Raw genomic sequence first — 19,828 nt, forward strand, 5'->3', positions numbered from 1 at the left:
TGATGTATTTCCATTTGAAATTTATTTTAATCAACACATGAGCATTAACATGGCATCAGGTAATTAAAAAAAACTAATTACTGAAACTCATACCGAGTCCAAACTGAAAATTGATTTTGCCACATGAGCAACTCCAACTTCAGTGGTATGTATGTTTGTATTTGTAGCTTAATCACATTTATTGGCTTTTTTCAGGCCACAAGGAAAATACATAGAGTGAGGTCATTCGGGTCAATCAGTCCAACATCTCACAGAGATACATCACATATGAAGGTGACGTGTGAAATCTCTATACCATCACAAACTTGAAACAGTATAATGAAACCGTCCTGTTAGATTTCATAACAAACTAAGGCATAAAAGAAAAGTGCAACTTAACATGAAAGACACACATGTCTTGACTGCATGTTTCACCACTTTATCACATCAGCAGAATGTAGTGGTTTTACTCTTTTCCATAATTTATGCTACATTGATTTCTCATAGGCTTATTGGTGTTCCAGCCTGCATGGCCCAAATAAACAAATATGTTATGTATGCCATCTAATCATCATTATGTTTACTGAAATAAATTATATTGTATCACATTTCCCAAATCTCATGAGGACTACAGGTCTCTGTCCCTGTCAAAAGAGGAGACAATAATGATTCACTGGCAACAACATTCTCACAGAGACTAATTGTACTTACTAGAAGAAAGATACTAAAGTAAGAAATCCCAGATTTCAGGAGCTGAGTGCGGTTATATGCCATGGTTTCAATTTAAACTGCTGGATTGAAAAGCAATTTTTATTTTATTTCTAATGAAATCCATGCAATCTCATCCCAGACTATAAAGTCACTTAATTTCCAGAACAAAGGAAAGCATTTCGTCACAGAATCACACAGAGTTTAGATGTGTGCCTTAAACTGCGGTACACTTTTAGTCGTTCCTTTTTACTCGATGTCGTTGGTCCGGCTACCTTTGTGACCGCAGGCAGACTCTCGACAGCCCGTCTCTTGTGAGCGCGGTGCAGCAGGATCCTATAGACCCCTGTGATGGAGCTCCTGCAGTCTTTCCCCTGGTTGTTAAGGATGTGTTCTGAGGTGATTCCTAGTGTCTCCAGTGCTGCCTTTACCTCCATCTCTTCCTCCCCGAGTTCAGATGGTTCGCTCTCCGCTAGGTAGGATGGGTCTAGTTTAAAGGGCTCCATGGCACGCGGGAAGTCCACAGGCAGCAGCCACTCGCAGCCCATCATCTGCTCCACCGTGCAGCGGTCCGATGGTATCGGCTGGAGGATTCCCCTGATCAGCCTCTGGCATGCCTCCGGCACCCACGAGGGCAGGACGTAGGCCCCCTCCAGGATGCATCGCTTCAGTTTGGCCACAGTGTCCGCCCTGAACGGCATGGTGCCCGTCACCATAAAGAACAGCATCACCCCCAGGGCCCAGATGTCTACAAAGATGCCGACATAATGCTCATCCCGAAAGAGCTCAGGCGCGGCGTAAGGCGGAGAGCCGCAGAATGTGTTGAGGGTCTCACTGCGGCGGCTCAGCGTGCTAAAGCCAAAGTCCCCCACCTTGACGCAAGAGCTGCTGGTGTAGAAGACGTTTTCTGCCTTCAGGTCGCGGTGGATGATGTTGTTTTCATGCTGTGGTAGAACAAGGACAAACTGCATTATGGAAGTGCCACCTACAGTCACGTTAATTCACTGCTGAGAGATGATCCAAACCATGCTTATATTAATAGGGGACCGTAACTGTGGCACATGTATTTGACACAATAAGGTTTAACAATAATACACACACAATAAGACTTTGGATACTGTGAAACTGGCACCCTTTCACTCAAACTGTTGTGTTTACTGTCATTTTATTCGCATGTTTGAGCTTCACTGTGCAGAGCATTGTTTATATTTGCCACTAGAAGGCTGTTTTCACATCCATCTGCTGAAGTTTGTCTGCTCATGACCTCATGACGTGTGTGTACAAGCAGGATTTTGTGACATCACAATGAGTTTGGAGGCCAATCATGATCCAGTATGCAACTTACACAAGTGTGATGTGGAAACCTGAAGCCTCCAACACTGAGAATGGACTTTTTAGAGAAGTGGGAGACATCTTGCGTGGAGCATTTTCATGTGTCTTAAAATATGCCCGGCTTTAAGGCTCACACGTGCAACCGTGTGACTACAGTAGATACGCAGTAGGTGCAGTAGAAATTAATGAGACATTCGGAATATTTGGGATTCCAAGAAGAATCAGTATGCTTTGCCCTTGTACTCCTCACAGTTGCTTTGTTTTGTGAGTTTGAAGTCTCGTCTATTGTACGTACTGTAAATTGGTCTTGATAAAGGGTGAATGTCTAAAAAGTAAATGTTGCATACACAGTTTAGATGTAAGGAATGACGAGTTCCACATGTGATGCATGAAAATCAGCATCGGGCTAATAGTCTGTGCTAACAGAAATTGTCCTATGTGATTAATGAGATTAGAAAATGGTAGCAGCAGAGAACAGGTGATAGATGATAGCTATATAGATATAGAGAGTAGTATGGGCTGTCATCTTAATGATCAATACTGAACTTATTTGACAATGAAGACCTGAATTAAATCTTTTTTTAATGAAGATTTTTATAAATCTTATATTTGTTACATTCCGATTGAGATTTTGCTTTCTCTTTTTTTACTAAAACCACCACTTCAATTTAAAGGTACATGCACTGACCATGTGTTTAACAGCAGAGAGGATCTGAGCGAAGACAATCTTGCTTTCGGTATCAGAGAGTTTCCCCTCTGTAGTAATCTTGGTGTAGAGCTCTCCTCCTCCTGCGTACTCCATCACCAAATGCAACCGCGACAGCGTCTCCACCACCTGAAGAAGATAGCGTACCGGATGTCACCTGGATGTTGCGATCACTGAGAAAGCCCCTTGGGCTCAGATGATGTTCGCGTATAAATCAATACGAGAGTGTGCACGAGTCAAACCTCATAGAGGCGTATGATGTTGGGATGGTGCAGTTTCTCCATGCTGGAGATCTCTCTGGACAGCAGCCTCTGGGTCTTCTGATCCAGCTTGGTTTTGTCGAGGATCTTTATGGCCACTTTGTCTGGTGATGCAGAGGAAGAAGATTACAGTCAGTGATAGCTGAGAAATGGCACATTTCTTCAGAGGAGTCAGTTGTACAGATCATTAAAAAGCGTGCACTGTTGTTAATTTTTTAAAAACCAAAGTGTTTCCATTGTGTCTATCATCATGAAGATATTACTGTTAGATAAATCTTATGTAAGCAAAGGATGTGAGCCTGGTTACAAACACAGAATTGCCCCTGAAGTGACCAAGCCTGATGCTCTGATGTAGATAATCTGATGGAGGATTAACTGTCCTCAGAAACCAATTTTGTTGATTATGTTCTCCCAGGGGGTCAATTCTCACTTTCAGCCCAATGATACAAGGACATTTGCTTTTGTAAATAAAGGAAAATGGCTCTTTTGCTGTCATACTGCGGTGCATTCAGGTCTGGGCAGTATGGAAGGGCAAGTCAGGGTGGAGGTTAAATATGACACAAAGTGCGGAGTTAGCAACATCGTTCTGGAGTCAAATCTAACTCATCACCTCTGAAAACGCATTGAGAGGAAAATACACTGCACATTTCAAAACGTACACAATTTAATAGCCAGTAAAGATCAAAATACTTTGCATATATCAAGTTCAAACAACTGATATCTTTACTGTATATCTGTTAAATGATTCATAAAGCCAAGTAAAATAGGCCTCATGTAACTGAATACAGAAAAGTTCTTAAGCAGCAAAATGGTGTTGAGATATCTGATTGTGCGTCAGTATGCATTATTCAGGCGGGCATTGGGCTCCCTTTCAACTGTGACAGCTCTCAATAGGAGCATTCAAAATGCATCGCAGCTCATACTGTTTTTGGAGGACTAAATGATACCACTTACATGCACGAACACACACAGCGTGGCACACAGGCATAGGGTAAAGTACATATTGCCCTAAAAACATTGCGCACGCACTCACACACACACACACACAGAGCTACACACTCATTCTCCTCCCTCTCTTTAGCCTTTGATGAGGCATGCAGCAATCTTAGCCGTTGCTAAGGAAACTGGAGATCTCTAATCAATCCATCTGTTCAAGGGCAGCAGACAGTCTGTCTCTCTGTGGCTGAATCAGCCCCCTGGCCAGGCACACATCACCTTGTTAGTGAATTGCTACATAAGGACACACTTGTTAGTGTTGCAGGCCATTGATGGAAACAGCTCATCAGCCAAATTATCACTTAAATCTAATAAAAAGGCAGAGCAGAGAGCAAATGGGATCTTACCTAAGATTTTTATCTTTAAAGATGGATGTGTTTAGACTTCTAGTCGTGGCAAATAAGTCAAACTGTTGATCGCTATCTAAAAGCTCTACAGTCAGTGTGACTGCCACTCCTCAGTTGATGTTGTCCTTTGCTCGATTGCAGGCGTTTCAACAGCTGCATTTCGCTGATGTCTTGTAGATTCGTACCTTTGGTGAGGGCATGAATTCCGAGCTTGACATGGGAGAAGTTCCCACAGCCGATCTCTCCTCGAATTTTGTAGAAGCCGATCCTTCGGCCCACCGTTAGCTCACGGACCACCCTGTGACCAGATTACATAATGGAAGATGAAGCACTAGATATTCTTTATGAATACGACACCACAGCGGAGTCACCATAGCAAGAATTTCACCTCCTGATAGGAAAAAATAGAAACACCAGAAATCTTGATAAAATAATGATTATTGCTTCATCTTCCCTGCTGTGGGATTAATTAAAGATTATCCTATTTTATCTCTTATCTTAATTTATCTCTTGACCCCCACCTTTCATCCTGGCACATATCCAGGTTCAGCCTTTCCAGCGGGGTGAGGCGGCGGATGGTGGCTCCCTCGTCGTCTGTGTTGATGTCTGAGCTGTCCTGTTGGCTCCAGCGGATATACCGCTGGCCACCACTGACCACAGCTGTGCCTACGACGGAACCTCCGACAGAATCTACATTAGACTCCGCGGTCTCTGCCCCAGAAACAGCGATGCTCCCAGCGGTGCCCGCTGCCCCCGACCCCCTGGAGCCTGCCGTCCCGGCCCCAGCTTCAGCCCCTTCTGGGCTGCTCTCGGAGGGGCAGACAGCAGTCATCCTGCAAGGGATGCCCAGGTTGGCATGGGCTTAGCTCATGACTGGGAGCAGCAGAGGGCTGGGTGTACAATAAATAAAAAACTGTATTATCTTTATAGTTCATTCCTAGCTACATTTTTTCAGGCAGATTATTTCTTGACAGCATTTCGTAAAAGGTAAAAAATGGTGCTCCTACATTATGTGAGTGACTGTCTCATAAAACTAAAATTAATAGGCATGATCAAAAGAAATCAAATTGCTTTAGTCATATATTTGGTGCTGCTTCTATTTAACTACAATATCATATCTTATCTTATCTTATCATTTATTTTCTTCATATCAGATTAACTATATCTTCACTGTGTTATAAAATAAGCAATTAGCCCCCATTTTTACAATGTGCACACAGTGGCTACAGTATTAACCCGCACACACATACAGAGACACAATCCACATGATGTGAAATAAAGATGCAGCTAAAGAGCTAGCAGCAAGACATTCATGGCACATTACTGTGGTACTATCATAGATCTGGTTTAAAATTTGACAAAACCTCGACTTACCTTCAGATGTGTGAGCCATTTAGAGGTCTAAATTCTTTCAGTGTCATTGTCCACATCACATAACTATTTAGACAAGTGAGTCAACGAACAAATGTTATGAATGAAGGTTTTCCTGTGTTTCAGTGTGAGAGCACAGAACCTCCTGTCCATGGACCAAAGCGCACGCCCCATCCAAAATTTCCCAAATCCGCTGCAGTTGCAAACCGTCCTTGCCACAGCGGAAGATCAGGGGCAATTTGTCACCTGGGGCTTAATGTTGTTGTTGTCTTGTTGCATCTCAAGAATTTCCAGTGGTCGAAGCCTTAGCTCTCCTTATTTGTGGCTGCTGAAGGAAAGGTGAAGAGGCTGGAGATCAGATGGACCACATGCTATCGGATTCATGCTCACTGCTCTCCCTTGCTGAAGAGGTCTGCGGAGCTTTAATGGGCTCTTTTGAGTCTCCCGGGTATAAATAGGCCACAGGTTGAGGAGGAGGGGAAGAGGAGCTGGATGGGGGGGTTGGAGGAAAGAGGTTGAACAGATGATAGTGTCAGGGTACATCCATGGGGCGTTTCACGACACCAACCTGGAATGAAGCACAAGAGAGAGACAAAAATAGTGTCATTTAGGTTTTGGTGCACATGGCAGCCCTCCATTTCATTTTAATTGTCTAATTCTTGTATTTTAATCTGTTTTCTTCTCATCAGTTTTCACCAACTTGCAGCACATTTTCTAGGTGTTTTTATGAGTCAAGCATCTGTGCAAAACCATGGTAAACAGTACACGTGTTTACACCCTGCATGGGAGTTTGTGAGCAAAGCAAGTGTGCCTATCCACTTGAGTTTCCGTTAATGCGTATTGTAATCCGTACTTAATTTAGTGCTCGAGTCCTGCTCCAAGGACGATGCCGGCTGAGGTTGCCATGAGAGCCAAAATAAACAAATCAGAGATAGTAAGCACTTTCTACTAAGAAGATACTTCCAAGCAGGCAAACCTTTTTCATTTGTAGTGAGAATATGAGTGATATTACTCCCTTATGTGTGTGTGTGTGTGTGTGTGTGGTGCAGTGCGTGCGGGTGGACAAATCTGTAATTAAGTGATAATTGCATGCTGCTCACAAAACAAAGCTCTAACAATGTCCCGTGAGCGGCAACAGAAAAGGTGAATCTGAGGTTAATGTGAACCCTGATTTTTACAGAAATGTCTTACATTTCAAATCAGATGAGCAAAATCAACAAATTATGGTGTTTAAGTTCTTAGAATACTTTTTCATCGCCACAGTTTCTGGCAAAAGCTGAGCCCACATTTGACTTGATGGTTTTGTCTCTGGCAGTGATTTGTTTTATTGTACAACCTGTTATCTGAACACAACTGGACTGGCTTGGAATGGATTGACTGGTTCTCCATCAGCTCCACATAGTAGTGTTTGACACAGTAATAAGAGCGCACACTTAATACTTTAAGTCAGCTGCTCTTCATTCATCTGCCAAGCGTTGCCATGCTCACACTTTGAACACATGTGGCTACTGAGCTGTCTGATGTTGCATTAAAGGATAACATTCTATATTGTTATTCTTAATCAACAGAACCCATGCAAAGCTCAAAACCAATACAAATGAATTGATCCTACCAATAAGAATTACTTGTGTTGCTATAGCCTGATAAAGCTCTTTCCTTTATTTTTGTCCAAAATTTTTTAAAAGCACATAAATCAGGTGATGTGAAAGCAAATACATTGTTTTCTGAGGTGATTATGTCAAATGGCCATAGTGACATAAATACTGATCTTGGATTTAAATTCAAAATTTAATTTGGAAAAGCAGATAGTACAGAGCTTCACTTCTCGATACAATTTATTGTCCACATCAGCGTTGTGGATGCAGGATCGTTAAATGCTAATCCAGGTTTTTAATAACGTAACAGAACAAATATAACATGTGGGCGGGAGTGAGGGAAACCAATCGCGCTTGGATTTTTAAGTATTAATTAATTAAAAAAAGAAATTACACTTTATTTTCTACACACTGCCATTTGCTGTAGATAGAGTACTCATGGTTTCAGAGTTTGGGTGTTCAGAGGAACACATGGCAACTCATGGCAAACACGGTGTGTGTGTGTGTGTGTGTGTGTGTGTGTGTGTGTGTGTGTGTGTGTGTGTGTGTGTGTGTGTGTGTGTGTAAAGCAGAAGCAGAAAGGGGTAACGTAGTGGAACATGCTGCTTTGGAAGGTTTTCTCTCATCCATGTCTATATTAAGATGAATGAATCTATGTTCAAGCCTCGCTGGCAAATCAAAGCAATTCTCCTTTGTGAGGACTTCCGTCTCCCAGCCTTCAAACACCTTCCTGCCATCGCGCCATGAATATCTAAGCATTGATCTCAGGTGGCCTAAAAGGACTCGCTAAGAGAGGAAAGGCCTCTACTTTACAGCACAAAGCAACGAGCCCTCAATACCAGCCTTTTATTTCTGTAAATAAAAAGAGAACAACCATGCATGAGATAAACACATCAATGGTAAGAGGAGAGCAATAAGAGTTTGGGATCTTATATCATCTTATAGCAAGTTAAATAAGCAGCTGGATGTACTGATAATTACGTCAACTGGAGACCCCCGCAGTGGGTCTATAGATGAGCGATAGTCACGCAGATTGCTTTATGCTTTGCTTCCACTCGAAAACAGATCACCTGGTTGCTTGGCGATGGACACTGACCGAGCGTGTTTGTTCATCTTTGTTTCAGGCTGAGGATTATGCATTAACTGGCGCTGAGTGCCAAGCAAGAGAGCACACAAGGCCATGTTTACATTTAGACGGTGCTGCATTGAGCCTCAGGGTGACCATGTTAATTACACGCGTGAATATGTGAAGAAAGAGATTAAATGAGTTTCCTCTCCTGGGTGGCTGGGCTCACCCTTACAGAGGGGGTAAAGAGCTCAGACATCTGGAGGGAGCCGCTGCTCCTTCACGTCAAAGGGAGACAGTCGAGGTGGTTCAGGCATCTGGTCTGGATGCCTCCTGGTTTCCTTCCGTTGGAGGTTTCTGAGGCATGTACAACTGGGAGGAGGCCCCCGGGGTAGATTCAGACCACGCTGCAGAGCTCATATATCTCATCTGGCTTAGAAAGGCCTTGGGATCCCCCAGGAGAAGCTGAAAAAGGTTGCTGGGGAGAGAGATGTATGAGCTACCTTGCTTTGCCTGCCACTGCGACCCGGCCCCATGTTAAGAGGCAGAAAATGGATGGGTGGAAGGTTGCATCCAGTCCGGTGAACTTTGTTGTTACAAAGACAAACGTACCATTCAAACTCTCAATTATTACAGTACACTGCTTAACCCAAACAGGTTTATGAGTCTGCAATCAGCCAGCCCTTCATCAGAAAACACAATCGACTCTGCCACGGGTCCTTACTCACCGGACTCTCAATCATTTGTCTGAGGATCCCGAGAGAGAAGGAGGAGGGTTTGCCCGCTAGCATCAGCAGCCTCTTCACACACTCCAACAACGGAAAAACACGAGAGCCCATCCACAGCAGCTGTGGATCAAGAATTAGACACTCTTTCTCAAACGCCCATCTGTTCCTGTAGTGAGACAAGCAAACAGAACAGCTTCCCCCGTCACGAGCTGTGAAATCTGGGAAAGAGTTCCTCCTCTCTGTTTCGCCTCCACACTCTGCCTCCCGTTCACTTTACGTCCACTCCCTCATTCAGCCGGGGCTTGTGTCCCATTCTCTCTTTTTCACCGCCGTTATGCATTCAGGCGCAACGCAACGCGCCGACGCACACACACATTCACGCACCCGTTCCTCGGGCGGACGCGAGCTCACACACACACACAGACTCTACACAAAGCTCCCCAGTGTGTTAACTGAGACGCACGGCTGACAAGAATAAAGAGCTCAGCAGTGAAAGAGCTGCGACAATGAAGACTATGGGCCCTAGGAACAGAGAGGCAGGCCTCTCTGGGATCTATGGGGCAAATATTTCACATTTCCAAAAAAACAGACTGACCTCTAAATCCCTTCCCCCTGACACACGTCCACACAGAGTCCAAAGCAAAGCTGCACAGGCCTCTATGGATGCACTGAAGGTAAAGCACCTGGAAATAATTCACATACAATACATGGCTTTGCAAGTGGTCAGCTGAACAGGAGTGGGACACTCTCTCAACTATATTTTACTATCTTAACGACTGTAGTTGTGAAAAAATGTACAGTGCACACTGTTATTCCCTCCGCCTGACAACACACAACATGTACTGCTCTATAGCTCCCAATACATCTTGAGGAGAGAGAGAGAGTCTCTGAGGCCTTAACAAAAGTTACCATGGCACTGTGTGCAGGGAGCACAGTAACATAATGCAGAAGACGCTGTCAATCCTGCATCAAGTGGCTCAGATCATAATCCATTTGTTCAATCATTTCTTCTTTAAAGCGCCGTCTGCTTTCGCATGTTCTTCGCTGTCAGCACTTCAAACAGGCGCGCATCAAAGAAAGAACACACCAAGCACAGTGTTTCATGTGCTCTGACTGATTGACCATCAAAAGAATAGAAATCAGGAACAGATTTCAATCAGGTGGATGCGGACCCCAAAAAAGGAGCTATTTTTGCTTCAGAACTATGGAGATATATTCAGCTTGTAATCCTTCACTGAGAAGAATGTTTAAGGCAGGTTTGACAAGACTGCTTTTTGACACATTACAACAAAGATTGCCATCTTAATGCAGCTGAACTTCATCACACAGGCCAGACAACACATGTCCTGACAGACAGGATACGGGACATTCTGGTGGCTCAGTTTGATCAGACATGTATTATAAAGTAATGTAGGGAATCCAAAATGTGGCTGCTGAGTCATTCAAATCTCTCCTCTCTCTTTTGCTACCAGAAAAACACTGAGAGAGTACAACACATCGTCCATTGTGTGCAACCACAATAAACAACTCCAGTTCCAGGCTGCTGCCTTTCATTTCCTCTTTCCTTTGAATGATTTGACAAAGGATTGCTTTTAATTCACAGACACATCTTTCATCTGTGCCTGCGCGAATCTTTGCTGAGTTTGCGTTTTGTGCCTTCACTTCAGAGCAGGGTGGCAGGGACCAACCCATCAGCCAGCTGTCCTTTAAAGGAACAAAACCAGCCCGTCCTGCGATGGACGCAGGTAGACCCCCATCGGAGTGCAACAGGTGCTACGGCCCAACTCCTCCGTCCATGCAGCCTGCGCGCGTTGAAACAGTCCAGGAGGTTCATCGGTGTGTCACATCCCCAAAGTTGACATCTTAAATAGCGCGTGCGCGTGCGTCACGTGCGTGCGTAACTGCCAAGCGATGCATTATGAGCCTTTTCAGAAGTGCTGCATTCAACTCACCGGCAACGATCATTGCGGAATAGGACCGAATCACAGTGAAAACAGACCGCGAGATCATGAGAGATGAGTTATGAGCCTAATTCTCGGTCCTTACGATACGAGCTCCGCCACCTTCACAGATTATTGTCATGGTGGGCCACTGCTGAGTCAACCGGGATGTTAGAATTTACACATCATTTTTCTTGCAAGCTATGAGACCACAAACCTGCTTTGGAGTCAGTAAATCTCGCAGTGTATCAATGAAGTCCCTTGTCTATCGGTGTTCAATGACAGTCAACAGTTAACATCGCAGCAGGCCACTGTCTATGAGGCAGCGCTTTCTCACTATAATCCCATAAGCACAAAAACAGCGCAAATGTTGTTTCTATCAGTCTTACTTGGGTGAGTATCTTCAGTGGGGCCCGTGGCGACAAGCTTCACCGACCTCGCCGTCAGATCATCTCCCCCGGTGCACGGTGACATTGAGCGCACTGGCTCTGCTGCAGCTGCTCCCCCGGCTCAGTCTGTTGTGGAGGAAATCCGCTTGAGTGGCGGGTGAAATAACCAATGGGCGGCGGACTCCTGCAGCTCTTATCCAATGAGAAGCAAGAATTTACACCTTTGCTTCTGAGTTCAGTACCACAGGAGCTGTCCGGAGTGTGAGGCGGCGGGACTCTCCAGGTAACCTGACCTGTGTGTGTCACGCACCATGGCCACCGGCCACGCTATTAGCACAGCAGAGGTTCAAGGTGGGGTCAGGGGACCAGCAGGAGGTCTGAACAGGATTTCAAGACGGGTCTCAATTCCACTATTCACTTGTGTGTGTGTGATCGTTTTTTGTTTTGTTTTTTTTTAAATGAGCTTACTGATGGAGCTACCCGGGTCAAAACATCACCAAAATGAATAAAACATATTAAGGTCCACCACTAGCTTTTTCTGATACTTGCATCTGCATCTCAAGGTCTTCTTCATCAGATAGTTTCCTCCGTTATCATGCATCTACCTTAGGACGCTTTTAACTGATCAAATTAGGATCATAATGGTATTTTCTGAACAATTACACGTAAATAATCTGCTGTGGCTGTATACGCATATGCTGTATACATAGCTGGCAGGTTTATAATGTGGAAAATGTTGTGGCTTGACTGCTTTAGTGTGTACTTATTCAATGTAATACAGTCTGTTGTCTTTGCCTTGGGCAGGGGGATATTTGAGGTGGTGTTATACCACCTAATAACTAACACTTAGGATACAATGTTTTTTGGTTGATATTCTCTAATTGTAATTAAATTGAAAAAATAATTGTAGATTCCCAAAATGTAAGATTCATGAGCACACATTTTCTCAAACCTACACTTGGGGGCAGTAGAAACAAGCTAAAAACAACATTGACATGAAGTGAAAAGGGTCCATTAGTAAACATATGCCCGTTTAAAAATCCAGCAGATACAGAGCAATTTTAGCATTTATTTTGAGTCGTGTTTGTGGCCTCCTGATGAATCCAAGTAACATATTCACCTTTCCTTCAGCTCTGGTGTGGTTTCCACAAACTCCTGAGGGAAATCTGACACGCTGCTCATAAGAGCAGTGAGACTGAATCAAAACAGTAAGGTTAGGGCTGTGAAACCAAAACACTGAGCTGAAAGACACAAAAATCTGTTGAGCTAAAGGAAACTGTAGCGTTGGGTGACAACTGTTTGTAAATTTATCATTATTAGCAACTTTCACAATTCAGTCATTTAATCAGTTGCAAATATAAAAATACTGATTACAATAGCTCTCTGGAAGGAAAAACGAAACATTCTGAAGGTATAATAAACTCAACAGAATTTCTAAATGCATCTATACCTTCACTAATCTGAGTCTAAAATTACTAAATCTCAGCAGATGTATGCAAGACGCAAGGCCCATTCTGGAAACCGATTTTATTCCACGTCTGAGTTTTTCCTACAAAAACACCAAAAGGCAATATGAAAATTAGCTTGAACAAATCTGTAGCATTAGCACTGATGGACATCGGCACCGACCATCAGCTGCTGAATGAGCTGCAACAAGAACCTTTCATTCACTGTCAAACTGTCTTGGCAAGCAACTCAAACTAAAAGAACACGATGTAAGTTTGAGGTAAAATAAGGACACAGAAAATAAAAAACATGACAATTGATTGATGAAACACTGAAGAGTCACCAAGAATACATGATATGATGGCAGACAGCTTTAAAATAAATACAGGATCGTTAGCAGGAGATGATATATCTCCATAACTCTGTCCATTGACTCAGAGTTCAAAGAGTGAGGGTGGTGGGAACCGAGTGATTCAATGTGATGGCACACAGTAGGACATATTGAGGTGGCATGCCTTTTCCCACATTCAGTGTTCTTCATGGAAAATAAGTTGTCAGGTACAGGATAATGCAGCAGCCCAGGACTGCAGGAGCGTCCTGCAGGTCATTTAAGGGTGTATTCACACATCTCATTTGAAGCAGTTGGATTAAAACCAGGAGTGTTTGCCCTCCAAAGACGGGTTAGTTTGGGCACATGCGAGCAGTTACTGAACTCGATATGGGACAAAACACGTGGCTGAGATCCAAGGAAAGGGTGGTTTTTGGCTCGCTTCCAGTCGAACCCTGGAGCAGTTTGTTTGTGGCATGAAAGAAAATTAACCAAACACCAGTATTTGCGATGGATGGAGTTGAGCACACTTCCAAAAGCTTAACTAGGCTACTAATAAATCCATCTGCTGATTGTGTAATTTGTTCAGGAAGCCATCTTATCATAATTGATCTGTATTTGTGTATGCAAATCATTTGATAACCATGGCAACATGTATGCACATCAGTGTGGGTACTTTCCCTGATTAATAGCTCAAAAGCTGTTAAAGACAGCTGAGCTGGTACTCTGCACAGCAATCCCACAGAAATAAGCCCCGAATCATTACTGTAGCCTACAAGACACCTCCTTTTGTCCTGTTACTACCCGTTCAACCAGTCAAATTTCAGTGCAATTCACCAATAATGCTTCTATTATTTCTTCGTGAGCTCTTTGCAAAAAACATAAATATACACATCTTCAGTAGCATTAAAGTGCTGCATAAACCTCTGTCAGTCACCAGAATTTCATTTCCCCACATGGGTCTTGATGACCCACTGATGACATGCAGGATGACAATGGCCAAAACTGTCCAATCAACAAGTAACCTCTCAGTCGGTAAAACTTAATGTTTACTCCTCTTGGTTTGTTTGTAAAAAGTCAGTGTGAACAAGAGCTGGACCAGAACTGAAATGCAACAAGATATCATTAAAGCCCCTGAATCAGAGCAACGCAAACAAGCTACATGTGTGAATACACCCCAAGACACAGTCCGTCTCACATTCTCATACGACCACTGCTTGTTCTGCCTCCTCAACGTTCACCATTTCACCCTCCATCTCTACTTCCACTTGAGAGTTCACCACCTGCTGCCCGTCTACTTCAGTCGTGGTCACGTGTACCACCTGGATCTGCACCCCGGCCTGCTTTAACCTCTCCACGTCCTCCTCGCACATTTCTGTCACACCTCCGTCCTCCACCACTACTGTCGCAGTCTCCTCCATCTCCATCACATCCACAGGCTCCACTGTGACATGCTCCACCTGGATTCCATCATCCAGCAGGACTGTTTCAGCTCCTTCTATGCTCTGTGTGGCGATGGCGAGGGCTGCGGCGGCGGCAGAGTCAGTGATGACCACTTCCTCAGTAGACTTGTCGTCCTCAGTGGAATGGACGTGCTTGAGGTGGGCCTTTAGGTCTTTTGGGTGGGTGAACCACATGTCACACATGGTGCAGTGGTTGGGCTTGACTCCTGTGTGGCTCACGAGATGGTCTTTGAACTGGTCCCAGCTGTTGAATACACTGCTGCAGACCTGATGGAGGGGGTGGAGGAGGAGATAGCAATTCACAGTCATTTTCAATCCTTCAGCTCTACTCCATTAATGGTAAAATGAAGGAATGTGATGATGAAAACTAAAGTTTCTTAATACAGGAATACATGTTTCACATATAGAATACATTTACATAATGTGACAAAAAATATTTGGATAGTCTTTTCTATCGTCGACACTGCACTGGCAGGGGAGTGCTTGATGGCCCTGATTCTGGACAAACTGTACCTGGCATTCATAGAGCTTTTTCCGTCCTTTCTTGGCTCCGGCCCCATTCTGACAGGCTGCCATATGGCACTTCAGTGTGCTGTTCCTCGCAAATCGCTCATGGCAATCTGGACACTCATAAGGTTTTTCACCTACAGAGAGACGTACAAAGCCGGGCTTGTGTTTCAGTGCAAGGTGTGTAACAAGACAATGATACCCAATTATGAATGTAATAAGTAAAACTGAATATTAAGAAACTTAAAAGCTTTATTTTTCCATTCTCACCAGTGTGTTTCCGCAAGTGCTCCTTAAAGTGGCCGAAGTGGTCAAAGTGCTTTTTACAGTATTCACAAACATGCACTTTTTTCTGCGGCTTCTGGTTTCGAGACAGTTCTTCTGCATCGAAATGAAACGTGCTGATGTGCTGTTTTAGGGCGCCCTCCCGTGTGTAGGCTTTACCGCAGTGGCTGCACACATGGGGTTTTTCCAGCAAGCCCAGGTGTGTTTTCAAATGCTGCTTGAGGTGGTAGTACAACTTGAAGCTACGGTCACACTTGCTGCAGCGGAACATGTTGTCCACTTGGGAAATCTGAACCTCTACAACCTCGACATTCTCCAGCACCTTGGAGGCAGTCACCGTTTCCTCCTGATACACCACCTCCTGCTGTGCACAAACACAGGCAAGGCAGGGTTAATACTTTCACATCTAGAACCCCTAGTGTATACCCATATTTTGCCAATTCATAAAAATAACATGACACTCATCTTAAATGAAGGCTTGTACAAATGCAACTCAATATACCTCTTCCATTTCTCCTTTTTTAATGACCTGTAATGTAGATTCCCCTTGCTGATACTTGCTGGTTATGTCAGCAAGAAGCGCCAAAGCAGAGTCATCTGACGCCGCCTGAGCGTTCTTTGCTTCGTCGACCACTTCTTCCAGTCCAGTCTCCTCCACCTCAATGGCCCCCTCCCCTATCACCTCAATTTCCACCTGGAGAACATTGAAAACATTCAGTCTTATCAGTTAAATGTGTGGACAAAGTAAGGGTTGCCTGTGTTGTAATAGCAGAAAATGTAGCCAGTCAGTGGAATTTCAGTCAATCTTACTGTCCACTGCTTTGCAAGACAGCATATCTTTATGAGTGTGACCACCATGAACATACAGACCTGTTCCCCTTCCACTGAAGGTAGGGTTTCTGTAATCACATTAGATGTCTCAGCAATCTTCCTCTTTTTTCCTTTGCTCTTTGCTGTCAGCGAGGGACTGTCATTTATCCTGTAAGAAGAGATGAGCTCTTGTTGAGAGAGTGCAGTTTGTATACTGAGGAGTCATGAGACTAATTAATTTCTAGCTCACAGAACACTTCATTGCTACGACTTTGTACATTACATCATTTAAATTCTGATAGTGACACAAGCAGAGATAGGTGACAGGTCAAGTGTATGCAAGTCTCACTTGTTGTTGAGCGCTTTGATGGCTTCCTGCATCTGGAGGTATTCAGCAGCTTTCCAGACATCAAAGGCCTCCTCTTGTCCAGCTACAGCTAGTGTTGCAGTGTAAGTGAACTCCATCAGCTGGCGAAAGGCTGTATTACTCACTCCTGTCAAGAGCATGACAGAGCAGCAGCGTGAGTAAAAGCTGTTTCACGTAACACAGGAAAATATATCTGCAGCTGCAAATTCTTGGCAGGAACATAGAGCACATTTATTATGTGGCACAGCAATTACTAGTAGACTAAGGACGTTTGGTAACGCATACTGATCTAATATATAATACCACATTGTGATTTTTCAAATAATGGTCTTACTATAAAATTATGATGAAAAATGTAAAATTTGTTTCTAATGCTGCCTTAATTTTATAAATATATATTAAAATGGATTGACATTTTTCAATCTGGGTCACATTTTCAAAGCTCTGGTCATTGTTCTCATCATTACGATTACATTTTACTCAGTATCATTGCTAGGAGCTGGAGAATATGATAATTCTTTTGGAAATAGCAACAGTATGGCAAGTAAATATCAGACAACCAAGCAACACATGCGTTCAGACAGTTAGGTATGCTCTAAACAAAACATGTTTTAATCCAAATGTATTTAAACCAAGCAAAAACTACAGGAAAAGATTAGTTAATGGCTTTGTAAAACTCTAGGTGCACACTAATAAAGTCATTAGTGCAATCATGGAACTCTCTCTCTAGTGGATGTTGACAGTTTGGGAAGTAGCCTTAAAAACAACGCTTTCACTTGCAAATAAGAGGTAGCCTGTATTTCCTCTAATTTAAGAGCTCTCAGACTACCTTCTTTCTTAATTTATCTGAAACACAGAATACCTTCTATCTCCACCAGTGGCTCCTGGGTGAAATCCTGGAAGAACTTATGGAAAAACTGGCTGCATGCTGCCAACACTGCTTTATGGGCTCTGAACTGGTGTCCTGCAAGAGACAAGAGACACGCAAGTAAGAAGCATTGCTTAGGAATTTGACAGAGACATCTTAAAGATGACCAATAACGTTCGTCGACTTACCATCCACAATCAAGGTAATGTCTGTGAACTGGTCCAGCTGTCGCTGTTCATTGAGTTTATCCATCATGACTTTGTAATGTGCTGGGTATTCATTGCCTCCGTCCACATCGACCTCCACCTCAGCCGCCATTACTGTCCTTATCCCTCTCTGAATGGAAAAGAGGAAGACGGAAATACAAGTCTAAATATTGTTTGAGTCACTCTGATTAACCTGGACTCCTGGTTATAAATGTCTGTTATTGTTAGAAACAAATGATGAGGTTTTGAGATTAGCTGAGAAAGACCACCAACCACCTTTTTAAGTTCACGCCTGCAGTCATTCTGTGGTAATAAACAAACTTTTCGTTGTCACACTGCAAAATAGTTCTAACTCAGCTGAGGAGGAGAAACCTATGAATGGTTTCTCCATTCTCTTGACTGGGCTGGAAACCAGACCTCAACCGCTGCACGCCAGTCTGATTGAACCTCACGTTGTCCAACAAGACACAGTGAGACAACAGCTGCTCCTCCATATATATATAGTCATTGCATGACTGAATTTGAATTTTAAGAGTAGACCTGCATATGACAAATGCAGGAAGGCTGTAATTAAGTTGTGTTGTGTTGAAGGAAAGTGAAATTATCTGTTGTTGCACAGAACGAGGAAGTCAAGATGAGGGCCCATGAGAACAGCATCATTACTAACCCGAGTAAACGTTATATTTTCCAGAAAGTCTGACAGAAATAAAGTGCACAAACAATGGAAACACACCTTGCTAAATATTCCTGACGTGCCACACGAGAGGACAAGCGTATAACTGAACGAATGACCCGACACATGGTTGCTCATTCGGCTAACGTCAACAGCTCTGCTACTATAGCTAGAAGTTAGCTTAACTAGCAAACATACAATCCTGTCCCTCACAGAAGAACAAAATAAGTTATTTATCATAGCCGACAAATGTAACCAAAGCCCAACTTACCGGGACTAGATACACCTGTATAATCGTTTCGATACAGGAACATGAAGGAAATGAACACTTTACAACCCCCGACTGTGGCAGGTAACGGGCCTCTTAGCACACTCGCCATTTCGCGTTTGACAATCAACATTACGTCATCAAACCGCGCATTAAAATACACTTTTTCCAGACAGATTTCCAGATTTCAACCGTCGTGGGTCAAAATACACGTTAAAAACCGTCGGAATACGTACCTCAAGTTTGGTTACACTGCTTCAGAAAGTTGTATTGCGATATTTTTTTCCTCGACGCATGTACCGCAGTTCTACTCTCGTTGCTCCAAAAAGGGCGGTCGTTCCACCCTCCGGCCTCGGATTCCCAGAAGCCCTTGCAAAGTCAAGGACGCTGAAGAGCGTTGCTTAGTGACAGCGGTGAGTGACAAGTGCCATAACTGCTATGGGTCAAGTCGAGTCTGCTATCAAAACGGATAAAAGTGTGGTACAGATTCAATTTTAATCACATCATATACAACTATGCATTTAATAGTAAAAAGAATGCTAATGCTTCCTCCCTGTCAAAATCAAACCAATTTTAGTAGGTCTGTAAAGTAGGACTAGTTTTATAATGTTCCGGCCTCACTAATGCAGATGTAGGTCACAGTATAGGTATCACTGTTACTGGTAAACTGAGATCTTTACGTAAGTAAAGGGAGTAATACTAGACTATTAAAAGATCACATAATACAAGAAAAAGTCCTGCGTTCAAATATTACTAAAAAAGAGGCCCAAACATCTTGTCAGTAAAATATACTTAAAGTATCAAAAGTAAGTTGTCATTAGACAACAGAATTATCATCACTGCGCAATGTGTGAATATTTAGAAAAAATAAATTCCTGCCTCTGCATGCATCATCCTTACACAAGGCTGAAGTTTGAAAAAGATAAGAGTAGACATAAATTAAAACTTGAAAAAAATATATATGTGGAATAAATAGAGGTGCAAAGTGCAAATGATGATGCAATGAATGAATGAAAATGCAGGTTCGTCATTACAGTGTTCCAAGATAAGATGAGATAGATAAGATAAAAACTTTATCAATCCAATTGTTGCAGACAGTAACAATAATAATAAAAGAATAAAAGAGAGATATGGGAAGATGAAAAAGTTCACATACTGGTGCATCTGTGTTACTTATATGTTATATAACT

The 19,828-nt window shown here is 43.1% G+C and overlaps 2 protein-coding genes across 4 annotated transcripts; both read right to left on the bottom strand.

Annotated features, from left to right (window-relative positions):
- Positions 1 to 872: 872 nt before the first annotated feature.
- On the bottom strand, positions 873 to 5,841 carry nim1ka (NIM1 serine/threonine protein kinase a). Its single transcript, XM_041937802.1, has 6 exons — positions 5,703 to 5,841; positions 4,850 to 5,218; positions 4,514 to 4,626; positions 2,968 to 3,089; positions 2,708 to 2,854; positions 873 to 1,631 (listed from the first exon to the last, which is right to left on the bottom strand). The coding sequence occupies exons 2-6, from the start codon at positions 5,158 to 5,160 to the stop codon at positions 873 to 875; spliced, it is 1,452 nt and encodes a 483-aa protein (XP_041793736.1). The 5' UTR covers positions 5,161 to 5,218; positions 5,703 to 5,841.
- Positions 5,842 to 12,500: 6,659 nt separating this feature from the next.
- Positions 12,501 to 18,989, bottom strand: znf131 (zinc finger protein 131). Of its 3 annotated transcripts, none has more exons than XM_041937149.1 (9): positions 18,875 to 18,989; positions 17,680 to 17,827; positions 17,486 to 17,587; positions 16,606 to 16,750; positions 16,317 to 16,425; positions 15,949 to 16,140; positions 15,432 to 15,807; positions 15,168 to 15,298; positions 12,501 to 14,921 (listed from the first exon to the last, which is right to left on the bottom strand). In XM_041937149.1, the coding sequence occupies exons 2-9, from the start codon at positions 17,807 to 17,809 to the stop codon at positions 14,394 to 14,396; spliced, it is 1,713 nt and encodes a 570-aa protein (XP_041793083.1). In that variant the 5' UTR covers positions 17,810 to 17,827; positions 18,875 to 18,989; the 3' UTR covers positions 12,501 to 14,393. The 3 variants fall into 3 exon arrangements, with proteins under 3 accessions (XP_041793083.1, XP_041793081.1, XP_041793082.1); XM_041937147.1 differs by having other exon boundaries at positions 15,432 to 15,810; XM_041937148.1 differs by lacking the exon at positions 18,875 to 18,989 and adding an exon at positions 18,642 to 18,756 and having other exon boundaries at positions 15,432 to 15,810.
- Between the last annotated feature and the right edge of the window lie 839 nt (positions 18,990 to 19,828).

This window comes from Chelmon rostratus, chromosome 5 (genome assembly GCF_017976325.1).
Source record: "Chelmon rostratus isolate fCheRos1 chromosome 5, fCheRos1.pri, whole genome shotgun sequence".
Taxonomy (NCBI): Eukaryota; Metazoa; Chordata; class Actinopteri; order Chaetodontiformes; family Chaetodontidae; genus Chelmon; species Chelmon rostratus.

What these genes read in the sequence shown, in the direction of transcription:
- nim1ka (XM_041937802.1), bottom strand. Translation starts at nt 5,160, where the DNA reads ATGACTGCTGTCTGCCCCTCCGAGAGCAGCCCAGAAGGGGCTGAAGCT. An exon ending in GATATGTGCCAGGATGAAAG is followed by an intron (nt 4,627 to 4,849) that starts GTGGGGGTCAAG and finishes ATCTGGTCACAG; the next exon opens with GGTGGTCCGTGAGCTAACGG. An exon ending in AATTCATGCCCTCACCAAAG is followed by an intron (nt 3,090 to 4,513) that starts GTACGAATCTAC and finishes CTGCATCACCAG; the next exon opens with ACAAAGTGGCCATAAAGATC.
- znf131 (XM_041937147.1), bottom strand. Translation starts at nt 17,809, where the DNA reads ATGGCGGCTGAGGTGGAGGTCGATGTGGACGGAGGCAATGAATACCCA. An exon ending in CATTACCTTGATTGTGGATG is followed by an intron (nt 17,588 to 17,679) that starts GTAAGTCGACGA and finishes TGTCTCTTGCAG; the next exon opens with GACACCAGTTCAGAGCCCAT. An exon ending in CTTCAGTGGAAGGGGAACAG is followed by an intron (nt 16,141 to 16,316) that starts GTCTGTATGTTC and finishes AATGTTCTCCAG; the next exon opens with GTGGAAATTGAGGTGATAGG.